Source organism: Erithacus rubecula (genome assembly GCF_903797595.1).
Source record: "Erithacus rubecula genome assembly, chromosome: 4".
Classification (NCBI taxonomy): Eukaryota; Metazoa; Chordata; class Aves; order Passeriformes; family Muscicapidae; genus Erithacus; species Erithacus rubecula.
Genome location: NC_136686.1, coordinates 3142027 through 3168557, shown reverse-complemented (window position 1 = coordinate 3168557; position 26531 = coordinate 3142027). Strand labels below are relative to the sequence as shown.

Here is a 26531-nt window from a genome sequence, read left to right as displayed (position 1 = left end):
TGATCATATGTCCCAGTGAAAGGGACTGTTCCCCACAGCACAAGCAACCAGGCAGAGCTTTTGGAAGCACCATGCAGTGGCACTATATAAAAAGTAGCAGAGAAATGGAAATAACTGGTTTTTCTCTCCTTAGTTCATGACATGCCTGCTTCCCTTTCTAGTATCTCCTGCTTCCAGCAGAGGTTTCCCATTTTAATCAGGAATATGCAGATGTGCTCAGAGAGCTGGGGCATGGCACAGTTTCTGACAGTTTGCTTCCTTTGACTGCTTATTTCTATGTTACTTTTCAGTATGCTTGGATCACATGAACAAATGACAGCTGAAATACAGATGAAGGAGGCTGCTTTCTATTTTTAAGAGCTTCAAACTTCAGACATTATTGTAACTTGAGCAAAAACCATACAATGTGAACAAAAGCCAGACATTTGCAAAAGTATTCTAAAGTTAAATAGAAGGGGTAAACACTTTCTGTTCCAAATTTCAGGAGCAGGCATGAATTCCATTATGGGTGCAATCTTCCCCATCTCCATTTTTGTTTCTTTATAATTTTTTAAAATAGATATAAATACCTCTTTTTAGTTAGCCAATATCTGCAAGGAAAGCCTTATTTTGGGCCATAGTGAGTTTGATTTAAAGCAACATGGCTTTTAATCTTTTTTATTAGTTTAAAGGGTCTGCACACTGCTAATTTCTTCTTTACTTCAGTCTGCACAAGCAGAAAGCAGTCAATAGGAAAAAAAAAACCTAACTCCATCTTCAAATTGATTTAATTTGATTTCATGAAAATTCCAGAGGGGCAGAAGTATGTTGTGTGTTTTCTTGCACGTCTTGGAATAGTTGTTTCTTGAATAAGAGGTAGAGAAATTTTATTTTTAAGTAAAAAGGGACTAGAAACCTCCTCTTGTCTTTCTATATTCTGTTTTGACCATAGCCTCATTAATATGAATTAGATTTTCAACACTGTTGACATCTCTCAGCCTCCAATGTATATAAATTCATATAAATAGATCAATAATTTATAGAAAATATATTGTATTTGTGTTAGTAGTATTCTTCTTCACAGCAAAGGCTGTTGCTTGCTAATATTTCCTAATGATTAGGAGTGTTCCCCAACTACTTGGAAAATTAGTTCACTGATGGGAGGCAGAAAATCTCTCAGTGACATCCTGCATCAAGGCAGTTGCCCTGAGAGGAAGATCAGGTCAATTAAAAGCTTAATTTTGACTCATTTGTCTCCAGGTCACCAAATTAGAAGTAGTTCACTGAAGTAGTGTAATTGCATAGAAAAAGAGTGTATCTTTCTGACTGCACACTCCAAACTAGAGCTAATTTATTTAGCAACCTTCTGATCCCTGAGAGTATCAGTGAGAGTATATTTCAGATATCTGACACATGGATCATCTTGTCACCAGCAGCTCTTTAATGTGCCCTTCATCATATATTAAAAATTAAAGCATATATTCATAATACTCATGGACATACTTGTTCTGTATCAGATCCATGTGCTGTGGAATGGTGGAAATCCCTCAATTCATAAGACAGTAACCTTGTCCATGGTTTCCCAGGGCTGTTAGAGAGACCTGTAATGAACTCACACATGTTGCTTTACAACACTCACTGAGTTCTCCAGAAACCCCTTGGTGTTCACTTAACTGGCAGAATATTCCTGTCTGTGTTCTGTGTGTGCCAGACTGAGAAGGCAGAGTTGCAGCTGTGTCAGAGGAGGACTAACCCATCTGCACCATCAGATAACACTGTGCAGCCCTGTGTGGGGAATATTTATTACAAATAATGCTGCTGTGCCCCATGTGCCAGCCAGTCAAAAGTCTGTAATAAATCCTCTCAGCAGGCACTCTTCATACTGACCTGATGTGGGCTGTCAAAGCCAAGGATTCAGAATGTGTTTCAGAAGAGGAGATAACTTGTAATAACTGTTTGCTGAGCACCCAAAAGAAATATGTGGGATGTGTGTTCAGAGAGACTCTGTGCCCTGTGTTCACTGCCAGAAATTGTCTCAGCAGTGGATCCCAAAGCAGAGCTGTGTCCCTCCTATCTCAGATTGTCATGGTGAGGGAGATGCTGCAGTAAGGTACAGATTGATGACATGGCTTTGCAACCATACCCATCCTTTTCTATGCTTTTCCTGGTATAGTCTCTGGCAATGGCCAGCTTTGGATCACATTTTATATAACAGATTTTGTATAAGCTAACAGCATAAACACTTTTCAGTTCACATCTGTATGGAGTCTTAAAATGCTTCTTCTAGAAATTTTTTTTTAAGTAGATAAGCTAAATTATATCAGATTTCAGAATGGTCCTGCTAGCATCACTTCCTTACATCCTTTTCTAAGAGCAAGGCTCTGAATCTTCTTGTGAATAAATTTTGTATCAGAAATCCTCATGCACTGAGTTACTGCATTTGTTGTGCTTTTGGTTTTGTCCTTAGCAACTGCTTAGTTTAATAATTTTGCTTGAAGACTGGATTTTCAGTATTTGTCAGCTTAAATGTGTGAGACATATCTGGCATTTTTACCATACAGCTATCAAGAGGACAGAACAATATTCAACTGTTATCCCAAATTCTAGCTAATTCTTAGAAAGGACTTTTCTCTCTTCATAGTTTGTTTACATGCACATAGATGTTTCAGGCTAATTTAGCATGATTCTTAAATGCCTAGTTTTAAAATTTTCTTCTGCTTACATTCATTTTTTGTTTGGTTACAATAGCTAACTTTGACATTTGATTTTTGTTTTTAATTGTTGTTTGTATTGAGTATTGTTCTAGAAGGAAGTAAAAGATGGCATGCTCATCTGAAAGAAAACAACACTATATTGTGATTTGTTTTGTCTTCTGGCTAGTGGGACTGCAGTTAAAAAAGCCACTGTTATCTTAGATCACAAAAATTCCCTCTGTAACCTCAGTAAAATGCCATTCATGAAGAAGATTTTATTGCTGTTTAGAAAACACTTTTTTCAGCCAAATGGTGCAGGTCTCTTGAGCAGAGAGTGGCTGGCTGTGTGTGATCTGTTCTCAGGGCAGTTGGTTTGTGAGCTGGAGTTCAAGGTACAGAGAACAGCACCATTGGGACTTCTTCCCACACTGTTAGGGCCAAATTCAACTAACCCAGCATGTTGCAGGGAAAAGGAATCCACACCTAAGCCTAATCAGCCCTTTTATAAATGTCATTTTTGGCTTGGCATCTGTTTGCTCAATTCACAAAAGCAGGGATAAAATACAACAGAACAAATTTATTTGTTGAACTACTGAATGCTTTTATTAAGGCCCTTAAAGTATTAGTATTTTTCTTAACAAAGGAACACCCATACCACTATGTTAGAGGTTTATTTCAGAGTTCGCCTGAAGCTTGTGTTTTTAATGTTCTTAGCAACAATAAAATCTAAAAGTTGTAAGGTTTTAAAGTTAAAGGTTTCTTTTCAGTTCACTTGCTGTCAGCTTTCAAAAGTAGTTATCAAACCTGATGTATAATTAATTTGATATTTAATCTCTGAAGTTGGATTTAAAATCTTATACCGGTTATGAATTTATGGTAAAGTATTCATGATTTTCATCACAGATCTTGCTTCCTAGGAAGGAGGTGCTGAGAATTTAACTAGTTGGGAAGCTGCACATTCATTTTATTAGTCTTGGTTTTTTAACTGCACATTAGCTGGATAAATAGGTGCAAAGGATTTTATCTACAGAACTGTAGTTAGATATTAACAAAAATATGAGGTGATGTCAGTGTTTACCAGACATATTTAGTGTCTTACTTGGCCCTGTCCAAAAGCAAACCTTTGGTTTATTTGGTTTGATATGAACTTCTTGCACTAAAACAAAGACACTTTGTTTAATCTCTACTGATAATCCCTCAATTTTAGCCAGTTGGTTGGGGCATTTTTCTTACTAATTTTTTTCTTTTTTTTTTTTCTTCTTTTTTTATGAGAATATTAAGACAGCTACATTTGACTTGGCCATTATAGGTAGCTGGGCTTCTGCCTCATGACTAGAGAGCACCCTGGTTAATTCTGGTGTTGTTTATTTCCCTCATGAAACATTCCATGTAGCATTAATAATTTATGCCATCTTATTACTTGGTAAACCTCACCTGTTGGCAATGAATCAGATGATAGATTTCTTTTCCAAGGTGTTTCTAAATTATAGGAGGATTGGAATAACTTTTTTTTATTGTATCGAGTTTCTAGATTCATATGGCATGTGCTCCCCTATCTCATATCTTCCCATCAGCTGCTTCTGGAGGAAAATCTTGTTGTTTCAGCTGCAGGGAGAGATGTGCTGGCTGATGTGCAAATTATATCATGCAAATAATTTTTACCACTGAAGAAAGGCAGTGGTCAATGTAAATTCGAGATCTGCTTGAAATCTTGACTTCAACACCTCTTGATTCAGACACTGTTGGGCTCCTGTTCCTAAAATGTGGGGCAAACTAGTTTCCCACAGCCTTCATCCCTTACCTCCTTCAGTGCTGGCCTGAACACATGATTTGTTTTTAGAAATCAAAGTTTCTTAGCCTCAAGAAATGAAGTCTGCCCCCTATCTCTTAAAGCCACCATGGGACAATTTGTCTCATGCAGCAGCCCAGTTAAATTCTCAGGCTCTGTTAATATTTTCATTGGCATTCCTTACCTTGTCTCATAAGTGGTGAAGAACAGCAAGGAGCTGAGAGAATAATAAGGTTTTGGGAGAAGTTCACAGGCAGAAGAGGTAGCTGAGTGTTTTGCAGTTGAACAAAAGCAGTTTAAGTGTGGTGACTGGTCTTTTAGCTTGGTTGCAATGTGCAACAGAGATGGTAATATTAAACCAAGATTCTGCAGAATAGTGAAATTATTTTCTTTTAGGTAGTAATTTAATGCATGATTTTTGATCTTGTTAAGCTTTGAAAGGTAGTGACAAACAGTTGAGAAGCTGCTAAGTACAGCCAAAGCCAAGGAAAAGGCCCAGGTAACACACACAGTTCTTAAAAAAGCCCAACCCAGCCATACAAAATTCTGTGTATATCTCCAGCAGTGTATAATTCCCCTGATCCTAATTTTTGAATGTGGAAGATGGAAGAACTTTGTTCAACCCTTGACAACTTCCCTTTGACTGTCAATCACACACCCAGTTGTGGTGATGGGGCTGTGTGATGTGTTCAGTCCTGTTTCCTTCATTGCTTATTTATCTTCCTTTCATCACTTGCTTTTTCTTGTGGTTAAGCAATTAGGCTTTCCAAACACTGCCATTATTCTCCATGATTTGGTTAATAACCCTAACTAAGGTGAATTGAGTTTTGAGCAACTAAAAGCCAAGTCAAAACCTTTCAAAACAGTTTTTTTTTTCTTTTTTCAAAATAAAGTAGCACTTATGGGAAGAGTTTTTCCTTGGTTTCTTTCTGCTATACGCCCCATATTTTTTCTGTGTATACCAAAACTTGAAAAAAAGCCTGCAAAACAAAGCAAGAACACCCAAACAACTCAGCTATGTCACTGTTTAATGATCTTTTAAATTCAGAATTATGGTTAAGGATATAGCCAGCTGAAACATTTTGTGGGGGCCGACCTTAAAATCAAAGAAGTAATGCAGATAATTTTGGGGTAAATATCATAATCTGGACACTTCTTTGTGTCTGTTAGGACTACAAAGTGCTAGTAGATCTTAGGCAATGCTGGAACCATCTGACAGAGTTCAGGCAGTGTCTGGACAATGCTCTCAGGGTTATGGTTTAGTTTTAGGTAATCCTGCAACAAGCAGGGAGTTGGACTCCATGATCCTTATGGGTCCCTGACAACTTGAAATATTCTGTAATTCTGCACTCTACATTGAAATATTTCATAACACAATGAACTTTGGCAATTCAAAACTAATTAGTGGATTAGGTCATTGCATCCAGTTTTCAGTGTAAACTTTTTCAGTCATATTGACTATTTCATCATAAGTCATGTTGAGGAGCAAAGAGTTCTTTAAAGCATTTGGAGTTCATGTGTCCATCAGGATTAGTACCTGCAGCACCAGTGGAGTGTCCTGTGGGTGGTGGTAATGCTACAGCAATGAAGGCTGGAGCTCAGCAATCCTGACATGGCTGACAGACACAGAAATGTTACTGAGTGCCTGAGTCAGATGAGTAGAACAAGCTGTTCCTATAGCAGTGCACAAGATCTGCATGTTTATTCCTGGGCTGTGATTCTTTGTGTGAAATGCAGCATGTGTGTGTACATTTTTGTGTACACCACAGCTTTTGTGGTGATTCAAAAGCATTCTAAATGCTTGCTTGACTTGGATTGTTCTAAAAACACTTTTGTGTGTTAGCCTCGTAAATATGAAGGGAAAGGATGTTAAAATATAATAGTAAAATTCAAATTAACTTATCCACATTTTCAGTTAGCATTTTATCAACTTCTAGTTTACAAGAATAACATCTGAAATTGTGAGAAAATATAAGCAGATGCAGGTAATAGCTTCCATTACATTAATGCACAGTATGAAAATCCTTAGGAGGAGAGAATTAGCAGCTGTGTGTATTCTGATGTGCATCACAGTTAAAAGACAAGGAGATTGGTGTTAAAATGCAAAAAATATTGACATTAGTACAGACAAAAGTAATTTCATAAAAGCCTTAATAATTGAAAGAACCTGTGTAAAAATTGGTCTTCTTAGTGAGGAAAGGTCTTCCCAAGCACTCTGATGGGTAACAAAGTGATTTGCCACTTTTCAGGAGTATCTGATGCTCCACTGGTCTTCTGTTGTTTTTATTTGTCTTCCTGTTTTGAGATCATTTTAAAATGTGAAATCTTCTCACTTGAAATTTTTTATTGCTTATTGTGATTGTTTCACTTGATTCCCCATGGTGTTGGGCTGTATTTCACCACAGGAAATTCAGGAATTTCATAGAGAAGGGGAAAAGTGTGGCTTTTTTAAGTGATGCATCTTTGCTTCATTAAAGAATGAGTAAAGACATAGATATGAACTATTGGTTTCTAGAGGGTTTTTTCATCCTGCACATGGCCTAAATTGGGCACCCAAAATCAAAGGATGTGAAATTATTTATTCTGAAAATCTTGGCATGATTAATTGAAAGACTTTGGGGTTTATATTTTTTAATCAGAAACCTGAATTTGATTCTACTTCCTTTTATCTAATACATTACACTGTAACACTGCTTGGTGTGACATACTGTGAAATTGAGAAAAAAAATCAAAATAATGGAAAAGAGTTTTCACTTTTGAGGGCAAAATGATTTAGGAGCTGGACTCTCAGAAAAAAATAGTTATCTTAAAATTGCTATTAAAAATGCAAAAGAATCTGTTGTTTCCAAAGTGAGTGGGATTCTTCACCGTAATTCAACATAAACATTCTCATTAGATTTTTCTTCTTTTATATATGGCTGTAATGTTTTTATTATTTGATTTGAGGTGTCTCTGAGAATAAGCATCTTCTGAGATGAGGTACTTTTGCTTTTGATAGTTTTGTTGTTTTTGCTGTTGGTATCCTGTTCAAAGCTTTATATCACTGAATGTGACCTGCCTCTCCAGCTTTAATTAGAATCACCAAAATTCTTTCTCTCTTTTGTAGTCCTGTTTTGCAAAGATGTTTCCGTAGGAATGTGTATTTATAGTAATATTTAATGCACTGTATCTCTCAGAAGTTCATTAACTCTTTATTTTATGATGTGAAGTCCATATGCACATTGCAAATGGCTGTTTGCTGTTGCTGTACATGCAGACAGTAGTGCTTTCTAGAAAACATTCATAAACCTCTAAGCTCTTGCCATCATTACACATAAATCATTCTCTTTTCACTATCTTTAATCTTGTGTAGGTTTTTTCAGTTTTAATAAAAATATGCATAGAGGTTAAGGATATTTTTAAAACTTGACTGTCCCTTTGATAGAGATATGTGCTGTAGCATTCAAGAGTTGAAAGAACATTAAGCTTACAAAATTAAGCTCTCAAACTGAGAGACTTGCAGAGCTTTGTTTCTTTGTTTCTTTTTTCCTAGTAAGCTTCCTTGTGCACATATATTATGAAAAAATTTCCTCTTGACTGTCTCCTCATAAAATGTACCAGTTGCAGCATGCTCACTTAAGTCACGTACTTTCTGAATTTTGTTTTATTGTTCCAGTTCATTATGTGGTCCAGTTCTGCACATTGTTCAATGTGTGAAGATGAAATTGTTCTATAGCAATCATTATTATTATTGCAGTGTTTAAAATAGCAACAAAACTGTCTTACTGAGCAGTGAATGGGGTGATATCTCATAACAACCTTTTGAGGTCTCTTGATATTAAAAATATGAGTATGTATTTAAATATTTTAAAAGATAGTTTACATAGAAAAAATGATTCTCTGACTGGCTTTGAAGACTGAAAGTTATATGGCAGAGAAGGAAGAGCATTCTTTACAGAACCACAGTAGGAAATCTCCAGAGCTTCACAGAATTTCATGGTGCAAACATCCAAAGGCTGTGGGTTTGTATGTGCTGAACCTTCTGCATGAGGTATTGTAAGAGTGAGAATTTTCATTTGGTACCACAGGCATTGAGATGAGATGAAATGTGTTTTCATATATCAAATGGCTTCAAGCCTTTTGGGGTTCACAGATTTGGGTTTTCATTTGACCTTCTTAGATTTATGTCATTAAATAGTTGGGGAAATTTTAGCTAATGCCACAGATACCTGTATCATTTGAAACGTTTATGGCCCAACTTTTGTTCCTTTTTGACATCAAAGATATGGAGGGATAGTTGTGTCTTGCTCATGATTCAAAGCCATGTTAAATGGAGCTTTGAGCAACCTGGTCTAGTAGAAGGTTTTATGAAGACTGATCTCAATATTACAAGCACTAGGTAATTTCCAGACTGAACTTTAGTAAAGCTTGTCTTTGTCTCAAAACATCTACTTAATATATTAGAATGTCATTAATTTTGGTTCAGTCATGAGAAGGGGGATGCCAGTAGTACATATCCTTATTGCTACTCCATCCTTTGAAATAGGTACTTTGTTTGAAAATGTTTTTGACCACGTAGGACATTATCTATTTCAGACATATTTTGGTGAGGATTGGGGCAGTATTAATCTTGTCTCTTATCTAACTAGTTGGTTGTAGTAATAAAAGTCAGTTTCCCAATATGTGAATCTAGCTCTGCAAATTTGTTTTAAAAATACTTAATTCCTGTAATTTTAATTTAAAAGATGAGTAAAAATTCTCATATGGAATTGAATTTGTTGGACAGACATATTTTCATTTTCTGTGTCAACTTAGCTGTACTTTCTGTGTTTATTTTATTGGACAGATAGAACCATGTATTGTACAAGCTGAGTTGGTGCCAACATAATATTTCCAATAAGTTGTTTAATCACTGAGCAAGTCTGCATTCAAACTGGGCAATGTGCCCATTGCCAACATGCAGCACTGGGTTAGAATAACTCAACAATTACACTGGTTGTGTTTAAAAAGCATCCTGACTCAAATCAGCTGTAACTCTTGGACAGGGTAGTTAAGTATGCCAGTAATTTTTTAACATCATCAGAAAAGGACTTTTCCTTTTTTTATTGGTCTCAGGAGGCCATCAGCACTTTTTCACCCTAATAGTTTGTTTTAGCACCAAGGAAAATTTGCTGTCTTTGCAATTTTCCCAGCTTCAGTTGGCTTACACTGGAAAAAAGCAGAGCTCAGAGTTGAACCTACATGTTTTTGGAGGAACTCAAGACACTGACTGGTCATATGCCACACAATTTGAACATAAATATATCACAAAGAGATATGTTCTTGATCATACTTTTGTTATGAGTTCTGAAGAAAATATTAAAGAAGGATTGTTTATGATCTGTTCTAAAAGTATTTCTGAAATACAGAAGAAACATTCTGTCTGGATAACATACGAGATCTGAAGCTGGTATACCATTCTGTTTTCTAAACAGTAAATTAAAGAGCTGTCTGTACTACTTGCATGATGTTTTGGGGAAATCTTGCAACCAAAGAATCTGTCTTTTATTCCAAAATCCAAACTTCAGATATAATTATGGAGAAAAGGGCTGAGGAAGCAAAGCTAGCCTGTTTTGTTTTGATTGGACTAAAAGTCTAGCCTTAAGTTCTCTGTGGTCAGGAGGCTGAGATTAAAGGGTCTGTAATTAGATTCAATACTCCATGTGTCTTAATGTCCTGAAAGGCCAAACCCTGTTTGCAGGCAATGGTAGCTTCCAGGATCATCCAAAATAGTCCATAGGTGCAAGTGAAAAAGAAATTATGCTCATATGGTTTCTTCTTACTTGTTGTGTCTTGTTTGTGTAAGAAGAAATTATAGGAAATCCATCAAAATATCAAGAAAACAGGTAGATCTTGAGGTTGAAAAGAAATTGTTTTACTTCTGGAAACAGATGGCCTAGTTCTTGTAGGTAATCCTCCATATTCAAGTCATGTTGCAGTAGTTTTTCCTTTCACTCCTCCTGTTTTCCTCACATTTAATGCAGTGGCACCCAAAGAAAAACAGGTTATTAGATAGATGTCTGTGTTTTTCCGTGTGTGTGTGTGTGAACAGAGAAGAGTTTTCTTTCCCAAAGTCAGAAGAGGACAGGTGCCTCTTTTGATTAATAGTTTATACCAAATAATAAATAATGCCTTTGTTTCAGAAATTTTCTAGTTTAGGTTAATAGTAATGAGCAAAATGAAGCCTTCTTTTGTTTGAATTGAGGATGATGCTTGAGGATGAGTTTGGTGCTGGTGACCTTGTCCCACTAAGGAAGTGGTGGCACTTGATGGTCCCACTGTACCCTGGACCACACTCTGAGTGCTCCTCTCTTTTGCAGGCAAGTTAAGGATCAGAATAAGAAAGTAGCAAACCTGAAGCACAAAGAGCAAGTGGAGAAAAAGAAGAGTGCACAGATGCTGGAGGAGGCCAGGAGACGAGAGGATAACCTTAATGACAGCTCCCAGCAGCTTCAGGTAACGTGGGGATTGAATTAATGCAACTGGGGTAATGAGCCAGGTCTCTGCTCTACCTCCTGATCTGTTTGCATAGCTGCTGCCTAACTTGTTACTGATTGTTTATAAGGACACATCTATCCTACAGCATTTCAGAGAAAGCAGCCTCTCTCAGTTGCCTTCATAGCTCAGTCAATTTTCATAAGAGGAAAATATATTTTTAACCGTCAACCTGGTTATGAAGTGCATTGTTAAAATAGTTGTATCAATTCTGTGTTGAGATTGGTGTGACATTTCTTTCTTCTCTGCTCTTCTAACAGCCTTTTTCTTTAGCTGTTTTGTGTATTTTCCCAGCTGCTTCTACCTTATACTGGGGTCTTTTCTTCAGTAAATGAAAGATAACCAAGTAAGTATTCTTACAGAAAGCTGGAATTGTTGTGGGGTAACTGGAGGACTGTATTCTCTATGTGTAGTCATCCTTGTTTACCTCATGAATTGTTGATGTGCTTACTGGGCAGTTGGCTTTATTACTGAAATGATCATGCTGCTGCCCCACAGAGTTATCTGGTTACCTCAAATCTGCCCAGGCATAAGAAAGTCACTGGTATAAAAGCAAGTCAAATATTTTTCAGTGTGCTGTGTGTTGAGATGAGCTACAGGAGGTTTATCAAACGGTAAGTTGTCAATAAAAATATTCATAGAAATTTTCAACTACTGGCATGGAGTACAGCAAAGATACCATTATGCTAAGTGTGGAAATAATAGACATTTTTCCTGTGTTTTCTATAATTTACAAAAATAGCTTCTTTTTGGTGAGTGAAAATAAACATGGAAACTGTACCCTACCCTGTAGTCTTTCATTTTGTCAATCTTTAAAGAGCAAACATTTCTTTGGTGTTTTGCTTTGTTATCCTAGGTTAAATCCTGTTTCTTTTTATCAGCTACGTGTCTTAAGACATCTACAGTGAAGACAGAATACATCCTAAGGGTTCTCTAGTAAAGATAAATTCTCTCCACACATATATTCCTTTATTTTGTTCTATGGGATGCTGTACCATTTTGTGGTTTTCTCCTTCAGCTCCTGTCTTGTATGTAAAGGATCCTGAAATTGTTAAGTTCCAAGTGTCTCAAAATGATTTCATAACTGCAGACCTTTATAAAAGGTGGGGATGTGGGATTTCTACATCTGCTGATGGGTTTTTGTGGCTGTAATGCTATGACAACTCACAAGGCTTTTGTTATGTGGCAGGTATGTTTAAATAACACAATCTTCCTGGTATTAGTGAAATGTCTCTAAAAATTCCTAAAACTACTACAGTATTTGGTTAGATCTCTAATCTGCATTTGAGTAAATCTATATTTCAAGTCTGAATAGACAGCTGGTGCTTGACATTTGCCTTGCAATTACATGGATGGAGTATTTATTGAATGACACCATTCCATCAGACCATCTTTGCTTTTTTGTAGCACTTCCTGATATTAAAAGGGACAGCTTCCTTTTCTAGCTCTCCCTCCTCAATTATTCTTTCCCTTTTGATTTTTCTATCTTCTTCACATATGTAATATGCTGGAAAAAGCCTGAAAATTGTCTTCTCTCAGCATCTATTTGCATACTAAAACCAGTTGGTTTTTGGGGTTTTTTTTAAGAAACAGTAATTTCTCTAAAATTTTGTACTACATATCAATGGACAGAGAGTGATATTTCAGTTACTGAGAACTTTAAGTCCTGTTGAAACTATTTCACACCAGTTTCTGGTACATCAAGGAGATGGTACAGCTTTGGTACAGCAGTGAGGCAGCTTTTGCTCAGAAAAAATGGTGGAAAAAATGCTACATATCAGAAGAATGTATAGCTGCCCTTGAAATTTCTTATCCAATTCTTTACTTATAAAGTGTTTTAAGCAGCTGAGATATCATAGATATAAAAATATGAATAGCATGGGTATCTTTACCTTTTTCTATTCAGATTTTCCAACTAGGGATCTCTGTAGAGCAGTACACCCTCTTTTGCACTTTGCTTGTGTTGTGTTTTATTCTGCACTGGTGTCTGTGCTTTCTGTATAATTACATGCAAGTTTTTTCTGACATTAAAAATAGACATTATTAAATGCATTGAATAATTTAAGATTGAAGTGTGATGTGATAGTCAGCACTGAAATGTGCAAGTTACCATGGTATTAATGTTACTTGATTTTCCCTAGTGCTTTTCTTGCTTTTGTGAACATAATTGTCCTGTTTGGGTGGGCTGGATTTTAGAGAGCCTTTCCCCATATTCAGCACAAGGCTGAAGGGAATGCTTTCATTCACAGATGAAAAAGGTCTGTATGCTCTAATGAAAATATCAGGCTAAGGTAAAATATGGAGTGTTTAATGACAAGTGACAGGTTCAATAAAAGCTCCTTCCTTTAGAAGAGCCTTCTGCTTATAGCCTCCCTCTCTTAAGGACTGCAACATTTTGGTTTCCTGGAAGTCAAATTTACCCAGTACCACATTTCAGTTTCTTGGTTGTGGAGACCTGTCTTCTCTCTAGCCTCTTAAAGGGCACTGCCTTGTAATCGATTAAAAAAATTAAACTGAGAGGACTGTAGATATTTAACATTTTTTTTAATGCAACCATTGTTGGCTTTGGGGTCAGGACACACAAGCACCAATTTGGGATAATTTTGGTCTTGGTGGTTTTGGCTGGAATTAATAATAAGACATCATGAAATGCTTAAAAATATATGATCTGCATGTTCTTTGGTTGACCATCTGCAATCCAGTCAAATAAACATGCTCCCAAGCACAGAGTGCTCTCCTCTCTCCTCTCTCCTCTCTCCTCTCTCCTCTCTCCTCTCTCCTCTCTCCTCTCTCCTCTCTCCTCTCTCCTCTCTCCTCTCTCCTCTCTCCTCTCTCCTCTCTCCTCTCTCCTCTCTCCTCTCTCCTCTCTCCTCTCTCCTCTCTCCTCTCTCCTCTCTCCTCTCTCCTCTCTCCTCTCTCCTCTCTCCTCTCTCCTCTCTCCTCTCTCCTCTCTCCTCTCTCCTCTCCTCGTGGTTTCTTTCTTCCTGAGTCCAGTAACAAAATGTTCATTTATTCACAGATCTCTGATGATGGAAATTTGGTATTTTGGGGAGAGGAGGAAGAATGAAAACCATAATGTCTCAATTCTAGTGAGATGGATAAATGACTTTCCAAATTTGTCTTTTCCTCCTGGGTTCCTTTAAGCCACAACTCTCCAGAGATCTGAGAGGTTGATGAGTGTCTGGTCTGTAAGCAGGATAAAAAAACAAACAAACTGTTGGGTTGGCGTAAAAAATGTTTGCTTGAAGTGACTAAAGCTTGACTATTGTGAAAAATAACAGATATGCTGTTAGTCCTAGAAAGGTAACATTTACTGGAATTTCATTTTATTTGAATGGATACTACAGAAGCTGGCTAGTGAAAGGAAGTTTGCATATTTTCTTGTTCTATCACTCTAGCATCTTCTAGAGTTTTTCCAGAGTTTCCAGGGTATCTGTTCTGTGGGTTGGTGTACTATTGAATCTGTGTTGCAGCAAGTATCCATCAGTCACTAATTGCTGCTGACAAACTATATGTCCACATGATGTCTAAGATGTGTTTGAGTGCTTTAATGAGCAACTGTAGAAAGCAAGTCAACTTACTAGTTCTTCTTTTCTTTTTCCACACCAAATTGAGATAATTTAATGTATATTCCTAATCCACGAATGGTAGATGCAAGTATATGCTATTTGTTTCTTGTGATAGTCTATTTCTTTTGTCATATTGGAAAGATATGTGGAAAGAGCTCAACTTTTAATCTAAACAAATATGCAGCTTTATGTTCAGTAATTTTACCATGATCCAGGCAAAGCTTAATGATAGATAAGCAAATACCTTCTCATCAAATGAATGTTCTAAATTCATTAAATATCAGCCACAATGCCCCGAGGCTGCCAAGTGTTTTAGAGGCATTTGGACAATCCCTCAACCACATGCTTTAAGTTTTTGCCAGCCCTGCGCTGGCCAGGAGGTTGGGCTGGGTGGTTGCTGGAGGTCCCTTCCAGCTAATGTAGTCTGTTGTGGTTAACTGTTTGTTATGAGGCACCACAGCATGTGCACACAGTCAGTGCCAGCACTCAAAAAACTGAAAACCCAAGTGGAGCCCTGTACATCTGAGCTTAAATTACTGAAGAATTTCTTCTTGGTATGCTATGATTGGATTTGAGGGTGGGGTGGGCATCTCTTGGCAGTAATACTGTGCCATAATGAAAATTATGATGCATTCTCATTAGGCTGTTAGTAAAGCAAATTCTGCTTTCCCAATTAATCTCTCAACTTCTTTTGGGCAATGCGCAAAAAATTTCTGAAGAAATGGTTAAAGGAAACCTTTCCAAGCTTAAAGTTCAAGATGTTCTTGAAAACTTTCTAGGCATCATCAGATTTGAAGCAAATTGGTCATTCTGGTTAAATATGTTAGGTGTTTCCTGGGATGAGTGACTTTCAAGTGTGGAGTTCTTGGCTGATTTCTGATTTCCATGTAGCCCACTGCCATAGCAGATTCCAGCCTTGCCTGCCAGATGAGTGGAGTGTACAGCTCAACATGTTACAGCCCAGAAAACAGTCAGCTGCTCTGCTTCAGCCTGGCAGAAATCTATTCTTTAAAACCATCTTGCATCTGCAGGGATTTTCCAGAGAACAGTCTGGCATATCAAACATGTATCTGCTCACTGAGCTCAGATCAAAATGTTCTTTTTCTCTTTCTTCCTCTCCCGTCCTTTTTAGCCATTAATTACATCATGGAGAGGTTTTGGCCTTCCTGTCCTGGATTATTCCCTGTGCTGCCCAGCCTTGGAAGCATTAATATTCCCTGGGCCAGAGCAGGTGCCATCAGCACTTTTGCAAGTGGCTGTAATTTCACTTAAGGCTACATTCAGGTCTAGGTCATCCTCATCCTGTCCTCCAGGACATCAGTCACTGAAACTATACCAATTCACTTTGCAATTCATTTTTAAAGGAATTTTTTAGTGCTTTTTGAAATGATGAGTTTTTTCTTGTCAGTTACTAAATAGGATGAAATTTAATATTGTTACATGTTCTCAGTAATTTAGCTAAATGTGGTTCTGAGTGTTTTACTGTCTGCTTCTCGCTGTTATGTGGGACTTTTGTTAGTGAAAATGCAGCAATTATGAACAAATACAGGCTCTAAAGACCAGTTATACTTCATAAAATTCTAATTGAAATAGTTGTATGCAAATTTTTCCTCCTTTTTTATTTGGGCAGTAGTAGCCAATAGTTTTGGAATCAACTTTCCCTCCAGCTCTTTCTCTCAGAGATTCTGTGACATCTGGCTTTTCATTACAAAACAGGATGTACATATGCAGTAGAGGCATCAATATGCATCATGATTCATTAGTGATATAATATTCCAGTAGGAATTTTCATTTCCATCAGCTTTTACAATACTTTACAGAAGATAGTGTTCACCAACTGTATGTATTTGGAGGATTGTGATTTTCAGCACAGTGTGTTGCTGTTAGTGTAGATACAGGCATGTACTTAACCCTGGCAGATGCTTTGAAAAAAGCCAGTTCTAGTTCTGATCATGTCACAGCTGTCTGTCAAGAGAGATTTTTCTTATCTTTCTTGGATGTCTGGGAGAAGTTCCAAAAATTATGACCTTTTAGACAAATTTCATCACTTAGAGCGAGGGGAGGTTTCTTGAAGGGAGGTGAGGAGGAATTAATTTGAATTGTACCCCCTTTTGGGAGTTAAAAATGGTAACTGAGCACTCATGGATACATCTGCTTTTACAGCATAGATAATGATGGCTAGACAGCCTCATTTCATTACATATGTGTGAAACAATACAGTAATTATAGACATGGCTCAGTTATTCTTCAGTTTTAATGCTCTCTAACTGAAGAAAGGCTTAGACATTTTCACAGAATTAGTGCTTTAATCATTTTTATCATTCAGCAACACTAAAATAGGACTGAAAAGCTCATTGCACAGTGGAGAAATACTACACACTGATAGAAATGCATAATATGAAGTAGCACTATTGTGGCATTATGTTTTCATGTAAAAGTTGCACTGTTGGATTTCCACCCTAGCAAGACAGTAGTGCACATAAGCATGAGCTTGTGTCATACAGAAAAGGTTTCTCCTCTTGTCTCTGTTGAAATGAGAAAGTACAATGTGGATTTCAAGGAAGAGCATGAAAATTTACTAACAGGTTGCCAGAAAGTAAGCTCAACAAGGTGAGAATAGCATCTTGAGATTAGTCCTTTTTATCTCTTATGCTTTCACATGTGTGCCTGCTGGACTCAGCAAGACAGTAATTCTCCATTTACTTAAAGGAAGCTCATCAAGAAAAGGTTTCATACACGTTAAAACTTAGGAGTATTTACTTGGGTCTGTTTCTAATACCAGTTTCCAACTTTTCTGTATAGAAATCCAATACCTATTTCTCCCAACAGCTGCATAAAAGTATATGGTAGTAGGGGTGACTGTTAAAAAACTTTATATTTATCTCTCTCATTTCTTAGTTTTCTTGGATTTGTTAGGCTCCAGTGCATTAACATTCTTACAATGTGAGCTGTGATCCACAGGCAAACTGTGGGGACAGTTGTGTCTCCAGTTTTATTGATGGCATTTTTCTGATGAATATTTGCAAGGTCTAGATAATTTGATTTTTCTTGTGTGTGAAATATTGCATTCTGAACCACCAACAAAATATATACACTTCTGAACATGAAAAAGGATTTTTCTCGGAAGTTAATTGTAGAAAGAAGTTGCAGCTTTTTTCTGTCTAGAGTATCAGAATAAATACATGACCTTGTTCTTAATTTGACATGGCAGTTCTTACAGAGACAAAATCTGTCATTCCACATAATCAATGTGTATGACATTAAATACCTTGTTAAGGAATTACCTTCTCTTGTGTCTGAGCAGGAGAGAGTGCTCCATTCAGAATACTTGTTACCACAACATTTACAGAAAGGAATCTTGAAGGGCCCTGGCAGTTGAAATGGAGAAGCATTTCCCTGCATAGACACTTAGCCATCTGCTCTATCAGTTTTCACTTTATGGTTTGGTTTAGTTTGCCATACATTTATTATGTTCAGGTTAGATGAATTCATTGCTTTCACATTTTTACAAAAGATGAACCACATGACTTTGTCTTCTTATGTCAAGTAAAAATGCTCTACAGTTTTGAACAGTCAGTTGGAAAGATTTCATGGAAGTCACTATTTTCAACTAACATTAGGCAGCCTCCCAATTATCCCAGTATTTCTCTTAACTGCAGATTGAGATTTGTATTGAGTGAAAGCCATTATATTGCCTGAGAGTTTTTAAGAGGAAAAGAAGTCTCCCTGCATCCTAACATTTTTCTGTGATCCATCAGGAATATCATTCCCCAGACACACTTTCACCCAGTCTTTTCTGCAGAAACATGATGTGTCAGTGGAAGATGAAACCTGCTATTTGTGCTCTTGCCTGTTTGGCAAAGGGAAGGGTTGGTACTCTTCATGATCTGCCAGAAACTGAGCACAGTGAGGGCTGCACAGCTGAACCTGTGCCAGCAGCCTTAACCACTGGATGTTTTTTGCATAGGCTTTTCTCCCCAACATTAGTATCTGAGTTCAAACTGCTTTCCTAAAAGCTGTCAGAGAGATTAATGGAGCTGTTGACAGCATGGTGTGGTTCCTGTGAGGAGGTCTCTCCTGAGAGTAGAAAACATTGAGGGCCAGATTTAAGCAAAACAATAGGAGCACATTGAAAGGGAAGAACAGTTCTCTTTTCATTTTGGTGTCTTATTTCATGAGCCTGAGAAATGGTAATAAATTTGCATTTTTTCCTTCTTCTTGATTTTTTTTTTCCATCTCTCTCATAATACTTTTTTTTTACTTGCTGTGTTGAAAGTGGTTTCTAACTCATCTCTCCCCAAGAATAAAAATGCCCAATTTCCATGGCTCATTTCATAGTCCCATTGTTTAATAAAATTGCTGTTCTCCTTTATTCGTCTTTTGCACAACAGAAAAAGAAAGGGAGATGGGGCAATGATGGGGACCTCAGGCAGAATTCAGAACTTATTTTTAAAAAATAATACATGTGGAATTTTTTTTTCTTTTTTTACTTCTATACTGTGGGAACAAATACTTAAGCATTTCCTTAAAAATATTTAATTCATTTCAGATAGTACCAAGCCTAATTAATTTAATTCAAAATCAGTATTATTCTTTATTCTTGCTTACTAAACTGCCCAAATTGGTGTCACCCTTAAACTATTTTTTTTCAATACAGACAACAGTCTATTCAGTCTTTCATCAGCACTTTTCCCATTAAATTTTTTTCTTTGTCTAAAATTTACACATTCTTAGGAGGTATCAGAACAACTGCTCTTACTATGATGTGCAAATATTAACTGGAATTGAGACTTAGCCTGCAGTTTTGTTCAGAACTGACAAGTTTGTGACACACTAAAATTCAGCACCAGTCCTTTCATCTCCTTAATTTGGTTTGTTTTAATTCAGATCTCAATGCAGGCATGGGAAAGGATTAACTGTATTTGTATCACTTAGTCTGTTACTGACAATTAATGGAGGATGATAGTAACATTTTAAAAGATATCTGTAGTCAGTTAAAATTCATCACAAAATTCACTTAAAACATTATGTTGCTTTTGTTGCTTGTGTTTGAATTCTTCTAAAGTTTGGTATCATAGGGGTCAGATGGTTTTCCAAAGCAGGGGATGAAAAGCAAGGAAATAAAAGCTGAAGGAGCACAGTGTCCCAACAACAGGGTGTCCATGTCCTTCTAGAGCACAGCTAAAAAATGGCAGATGCAATATTTTCTGTAAATGAGACTACATTTTTGTGCAATTCCAAATTATAGTTACTGATACTTTCAGGATATTTAAGAGAAAGGTAATCTATATAGCTTCACAACTATCTCATAAGTGGAACCCATGGATAAAGGAGCAGATGAATTTCAGGATAAGTATATATTTATATATGTCAGGAGAAGCAGTCTTAAATATATATGCACATTGATGGGTTCTGGTTATCTCTGTTGCCATTGGAGAGCAATCTCAGAATTAGAACAAATAGTTTAATGAAAATGTTGTTGGTTAGGAGGACTATTAAAAAGCCATTTGAGAAGTATCAAACAGCAAACCAGAGAATGCTGCTGTGCCACTGGATGTGTGAATAATGTACAGTGATGCCACCATCCAGCCCAGAAATGGATGTGGAAACACAGGAGAGGTAAAGGCAAGGAAGAAAATAGTAAACATAAGGACAGGCTTCTGTTCAGACAGATATTAAATAAAATTAAATACTTAAACATGGAAAAGAATGAGTGAAGACAAGAGCCAGGGAGTACTTTTTCCCACTTTGCAGACTGAGAATAATAGAGGATTATTTTGGAATATTTGAGGCTAAAGGAAAACAATAACTGTTTTTCCATTCCTCTGAACTAGTTCACTATTTTATAGAAACAGTTGGAATTTTCATACAAAGAAGTGAGAATCTCTCAGAATGTGTTTTCATTTTCTTATTCTTTTGGGTTTTAAGCCCGTTAATTTTAATGGTGATTTTTATGGATGTTATAAGTTGCCTGTTAAAAGCTACTGTCATTGTAATGCTGCAAATTCACAAATGAGAAGGTTTTATTTTCAAACACATAATTTCAGTATATTTAAGCTCACTTCTTTCTGACTTGTCAAATTTTTACATTTTCTGTACTGTATTCTATTCTCATTGTCTTCAAATGTATCTTTATTCTCTGGATACAGTGGAGCAGTAGATCTGGCATTTACTAGTAAAGATATTGAGAACAGCTTTTAATGTTTTAAGCCAATCATTTCCCTAAATTAGTATGTCTATTTCTGCTTTGTAGCTCAATTCCATGTTGTACTAAGGCAGATCTGCTCCTTGAAATTACTTTCACTTGATGCATCTGGCTTTCAGGAGGATTGTGGGTGCACTGGGGTGTTCCTGGATGGTGTGAAAAATCAGATGAGAAATTGTTTACTGATCTCTAGTTTGAAGATAGGGAGAAAGTATCACGGGGTGAAAGGGATTTTTAGCTTAAAATGTTTGGTGGTTAGCAATAGGATCTTGATAGATGGCTGCTTTAAAGGAAGCAGTTCATAGCACAAACATAAAAGCTGCACCACTGTGATGCATATCAAGAAAGAGGCATCAGAGGTTAAAATGAAAAAACAGAGATGATTGCAGGAATTCCCTTAAAAATTGAGGGAGTGGAAGAGATTCAGTGGGATAACTGTTTAGTAAGCATTTCCTCAGTGGTGTTTTTATCAGTAGCAATTCTTGTCCTATATTCATCTATGAAAAAGAGGGAAAGCAAGAGAAGTGTTTTTTATAGCTGCCCATGTGTGGTGTTCTAATGGTCTTGTCTGCTGAATGAATGAAAATGAGCAAAGCAAGGCAGGTCTTGTGGCTTGTGATATATTAGCACAATGATGATGACAGGACTGACATTTACAAAGAGAGTTCAGACAAATAAGGCTATATCAAGGGAATAACATATGGATTTGAGCTTCGTGTTAATAGCACAGTTAGTTAGAACTGCTGCTGTTTTTTTCTGTAATCCCTTATCAATTTAGGAGCCTTGGAGTCATTGTATTGATTTATGAGAGAAGAACAAATCTTGTTACAGTAGCATTTCTCCAATTAGCCTCTCCAAAAAACATGCACATCCTCAAAAAAAGGACAATCCAAATAAACAAAAAAACCACCAAACCCCATAACAATTAGAGGTATCTATTGCTTTTGCTCACTTCAGATCATTTTCACAGCTGTATTGTCAGCTTTGGGTCCCATTTCAATAGTCCGTGCAGTGACCTGCTGTGGTTTGATAGAAACGTTGTCCCTCTAGGTTTTAAAAACTACAAATGTGGTAATTTGCAACAGCAGGAGCAAGATGTGAAAGCTGCTGGCACCCTGTGCAGCTGCTAAATGGTAAACCTGGTTGTTAGTGTTGGCAAGGTGCTTGGGTCTGTCTGGGCTGTTGCTAATGAAAAGTGCCTGTACAAGCCCCAGATTCATAACTGATTGCTGTGCTGGGAGCACCCAGCTTACAGCAACAGGAAAGAAGTGTCAGAGAGATGGCAGCTATCAGGAAAGGACATTGCCAGTTTCCCACAGGAATAACCACTGCTGCCTTTCCCTTTCTCTGGGCTTGTAGTAGTGTCTGGAGCTTTTCCTTCTCCTTTCTGTCCTCCTTCAGCTAGTATTGATTAGGATCCTTTTGTACCATTATCACAGGCTCTGTATTTCACTTTCCTCCTGATGTTGAACAGAATTACTGCATGTTCTGGAAATGCTTTTTGAAGGTAACACACCTGGGTGGTAAGACATAAAATATCTTGGAAGGAAAAAGTATGAATGGCTGGAGTTATTTACAAGTTTTTGTATACAATTTAGGGGTTGTCAGGCAATAATAGCAATATGCATGAGTTTTATTAAGGCTTTTATGTGCTTCTAAGAAAAAGACAATGTGAAAGATTAGGCCTTACTTTTCATTACATTTCCACTAGGATTTTTTTCCCCTCTCATTTTCACTTCCCTTTCATTTAAATTAGATCCATTGATAGTAATTTGTATCTGTGTGGTTATTGTCTGTTGCACTCTATCACTGGAGTTGATACATTTCTTTTCCAACTTTCATGGGTTTGGGTGGGTTTTTTCCCATGTAAATGTATTTTAATGTGCATCCTTCCCATGTACAGAAGAGCACTTATTTTTGTTGGCAGCATCATTCATAGTCCTGCATCACTCTTGAGTATTTTCAGGGGACAGTATAGTTAAAATTGTACTCCAGGGACTGTGTAGTCAAAACATCACTCCATTTTCTACCTTTCTATTCAAAAAGAAAATTTCACTGGCCATTTCTCACAAAGTGTTGACTTCTATACAATTTTTTTTTTACCATGCTTATCCTAATGGGCTGGTTATCTTAAACCAATCACATCTAGAAATAATATTTATCCATTTTTTCTTTTTACTGTAAATATATTTTTGTTCTTTCTGCAATTGATGATCCATAAGTGTACACAAACTCTAGATGTGTATATATTCTCTTTTTCTACTATGATATTCTCAGAAAAATGTACTCATCACCTTCTGCTGTTCCTCATGTTTTCAATACAGCACATGCAGTGCTGTGGCCAGCTTTGGTTGCACTTCCCTCTCAACTCCTACTGGAATTAAATTCTTCTACTTCAGTCTTTCTCCTTTTGTCTCCTGTAGTTATTTTTCTGTATTTATGTAACTTGTCAGGCTTGAATTCCGATCCATGTGTCTTATTTGGCAGATACAACCCTCCAGATGCTGACATGTTCTAATGACATAATCGTTGTGTATCTCAGGTCTGATCTCCAAAGATGAGGAAATGTTGATCAAGGAGCTCCTGCTTGGCAGATTATACTTTTTAGCTCTCAGACTGCTCCTTTCATTCAGCAACTCCTGATAATTACATCTGCTGTTACTGTACTTACAAGAAACACTCTTCATCTTGCTCTGTGAGAAACAGGAACTTCATGTAAACCTAATACTTGGATGTACTCAGCTTCTGCCTAACAGCCAGAGATGGATTCCCCAAGCACCTCCAATAACCTCCAATACATTGGTTTTTTGTTACCAGTTGAGAGCACCGAGACAGCCAGTGTTAGCATCCATAGTTATTGTAATTCCACTGCTTGTTGGTGCCCAGCAAAATGCATTGTAGCAGCTTTATGTAGTAGTTTGCCTCTCTGTTACTTTATCTGCAGTCTTTAGTGCTGGATCTGAACTTTTTGGGGTTTATGCTACTTCTTGGTACCAAGCTGCACACTACCCTAAAGGTATTTCCTTCTTTAGGAGTTTGTAAACTCTTCTTTCATTCTGCTTTTCAAGCAAATAAGTTTCTGGAGGTATGGAAGATTTTTTTGTTTTGCCACTTTCTTCAAGAAATGGTAATGAATTGCATGATTTTTTTTTTTTTTTTTGGTGGACTTCTGTTGCTTTGTATAAGTTGCAGATGGACCCCAAACACTCTTTCTGAGCTAGATTCTGTCATAACTCTCATTTGGGTTTTGTATCCTGGGGTTCTGGCCCTCAGCATTTACCTGATGTATATTCTTGAAAACCCCAAAAGTCAAAGTATTGTCTCATCAGTGTGGGAGGTATTTCCCCATTTATGAGTTACAATTTGTGTGCTTTTCTTGTTCATAGATTTGAAGTAGTTGATCAGCATGTGGAACTGAATGAGGGAGATCCACCATATTTCTCTGAGCTTTAAGGCTCTATGATTGATTGCTCCTGAAATCAAATGGAAGAGTAGTATCTCCTTTTGGTAGCAGCACACTATATATTCTCTTAGAGCTTCAGGACCTTCTTAGGAAGACATGCAGGTTTTTACAGATATTTTTCAGAGAGCAGACATTATTTAACTAACTGATTTATTTTCACCAGTTGTCCTCTTCAGAGGTGTAGGTGTTTGGCATAGCATCTTTCCTTCTGGGTTCAGTAATTCAACCAACAGAAACTCACCTTCAACTAATTTTGTGAGTCTTTTGGTGTCTTTTGGTAAATTCCTGAGATTGCAAAGCAGAAGTCCTCAGTAATGGGCTGACTATAAGGAGAACCAGTTTTTATTCTTCCTATTTGGTTCTGCTTATGACCAAAAAAAGGAAGCAAGGGAGCCTTACAGATTTTTTGAGAAATCTTTGAAGATTTTAATTTTTCCTATTAACTAACCAGCATGCACTTTAGAGTTACAGTTAATCAGGCCCTCATGTTTTTAGCTTGAAAAAAAATCTTAACATTTGTGAATGGACTGTCTCCAAATAGTGTTGAGGAATTTGTTGTCTTAAGAGCTGAATGATTGTATCCATGAGGAATCTTTAAGTAGTACTTGAGGCAGCTGATGGTCCTGAGTTCTGAGGTTCCACTTAACCCATGGAAGGTCAGTTTACAAAGGAAAGGCTTTCTTTCTAGGGGGAGTTTTATTCCATCTAGAATGCACTGAGGTCATTAAGTTCTTTATCTAGGTTATGGCTTCTTGAGGAAATAAGTGATAAACAAAAGTTCACATGAATAAAGGCTTGTCATGATGTAATGATTTCACTGTTTAAGAAGTAATTGATTCCTAGTGCAAAACACTTCCAGTATTGCATTCTTCCCATCTGGTCTGTGAAAGGGCACAGGTAAAATGTGCTTTTGCATTATTTACAGGGGTTTTTATAAAATACTTTCAGTATCTAGGCAATTCTCTAGTCCTAGAAATGCTTTCAGCAGTTAAAAGAATCATTTCATTGCCTTCTCAAACTGTTAACTAATCTTCCCCAAGAGCTGACTAGAAAAATCCACCTTAATTCCAAGAGTGAAATTAGGCCATAAAGATCTTTGTGTACTTCAAGACAACTGTTTTGAAGTTTGCCAGGATACCTCAGATTTAATTGAACCTAAATACCTTGGTGAAAGCATGTATCCTATTTCATGCACTTCCATAAAACTTCATGGCAGATTGCACATCACATGAATGCAGGATAGATTAAACTGATACATCATTTTAACATGCATCACTTGGCCATCCCACCACTTCCTTCCTGAAGTGAAAGGCAAAGCCCAGAAATGTGCATCAGTCACACCTCCTTTTCCTTTCAGGCTTTCAGACAGGCATGCATGGAATTAGTTTTGCATGCAAATCAGCAACTGGATCACAGCATAGGTAGCAAAAAATTTTATTGTGCCTGAACTCTTGGCACTCCCACTGTGTTGAATGGGTTTTTCATTTTCTGTGTGCTGCCACCAGTGAGCATAAAGGCAGAGCTGTCTCCTCTGTCCAATTCCATCTCTGCTGTGCAATCTCATGCACATGGGATGCAGGAGGGTAGGGGAGGGAGGGCCATGGAGGTATTTGGGTAAGTAATACACCTTGAAGAATGCAGTTACTGTACAGGTAAGTAATAATTCCTTATTTCTGAGTAGTCGTTTTTGTAAGATTCTGGAAAAGAGGCTCTTACTGTTTATCATTATGATATTTTATCAAAATACTGGAAGATTTGCCATTGGTGTGGTGCTCAAAGGTATAACTGCTTCAGAGGAATAGTCACTGTAGGAAAAAATGTTGTAACTGTAGTTTAAATTGATAGAAGATTTTTTTTTCCAGAGTTTAATTCTTACCACAATAAAGGTAGAATATTTCATGTAATTAAACAGAGGGAAGCAGCAGCAGCACAGGTCTGCAAGAACCTGTCATGCTTTAGATTTCAGAGCCAAACAGGTGGAAAAACATCCTGGTGTGTCAAAAGGTTCACTTCACTTTTATCTACTAATACGAGTCAGCAGCTTATATTAAAAAAAAAAAGTCATTCAAATACTGATCAGTTAGTCACAAATCAATGAGCTAGAAACATTTAAGAGTGTTTTGAGACTGTGTTGCACTAATGGAGGTGCTGCCTGACCAAGCAACAACTTGCTGCTCCTGCCAGTCATTTTATGTGGTTTTGTCAGGGGGTTATGCACATCATGACACTGTTAGAAGAGTAAAATTGCACATCTTTTAGCCAGGTTTGACTGAGACAGGAAAAACTTCTACTCAGTCTTTCCTTACTGGGTGGTTATTGG

The 26531-nt window shown here is 37.1% G+C and overlaps 1 protein-coding gene across 6 annotated transcripts in view; it reads left to right on the top strand.

Moving 5' to 3' along the window:
• ERC1 (ELKS/RAB6-interacting/CAST family member 1) overlaps nt 1–26531 on the top strand; it is a 256843-nt gene that overhangs the window by 124376 nt on the left and 105936 nt on the right. For all 6 annotated transcript variants that reach the window (XR_013773970.1, XR_013773971.1, XM_079303739.1 and 3 more), the window contains one exon: nt 10800–10935. Coding sequence is in view for 4 of the 6 variants with exons in the window: in XM_079303739.1 (XP_079159865.1) it covers nt 10800–10935 (136 nt within the window). In the remaining 2 variants the exon portion in view is untranslated. The remainder of the gene's footprint in view (nt 1–10799; nt 10936–26531) is intronic.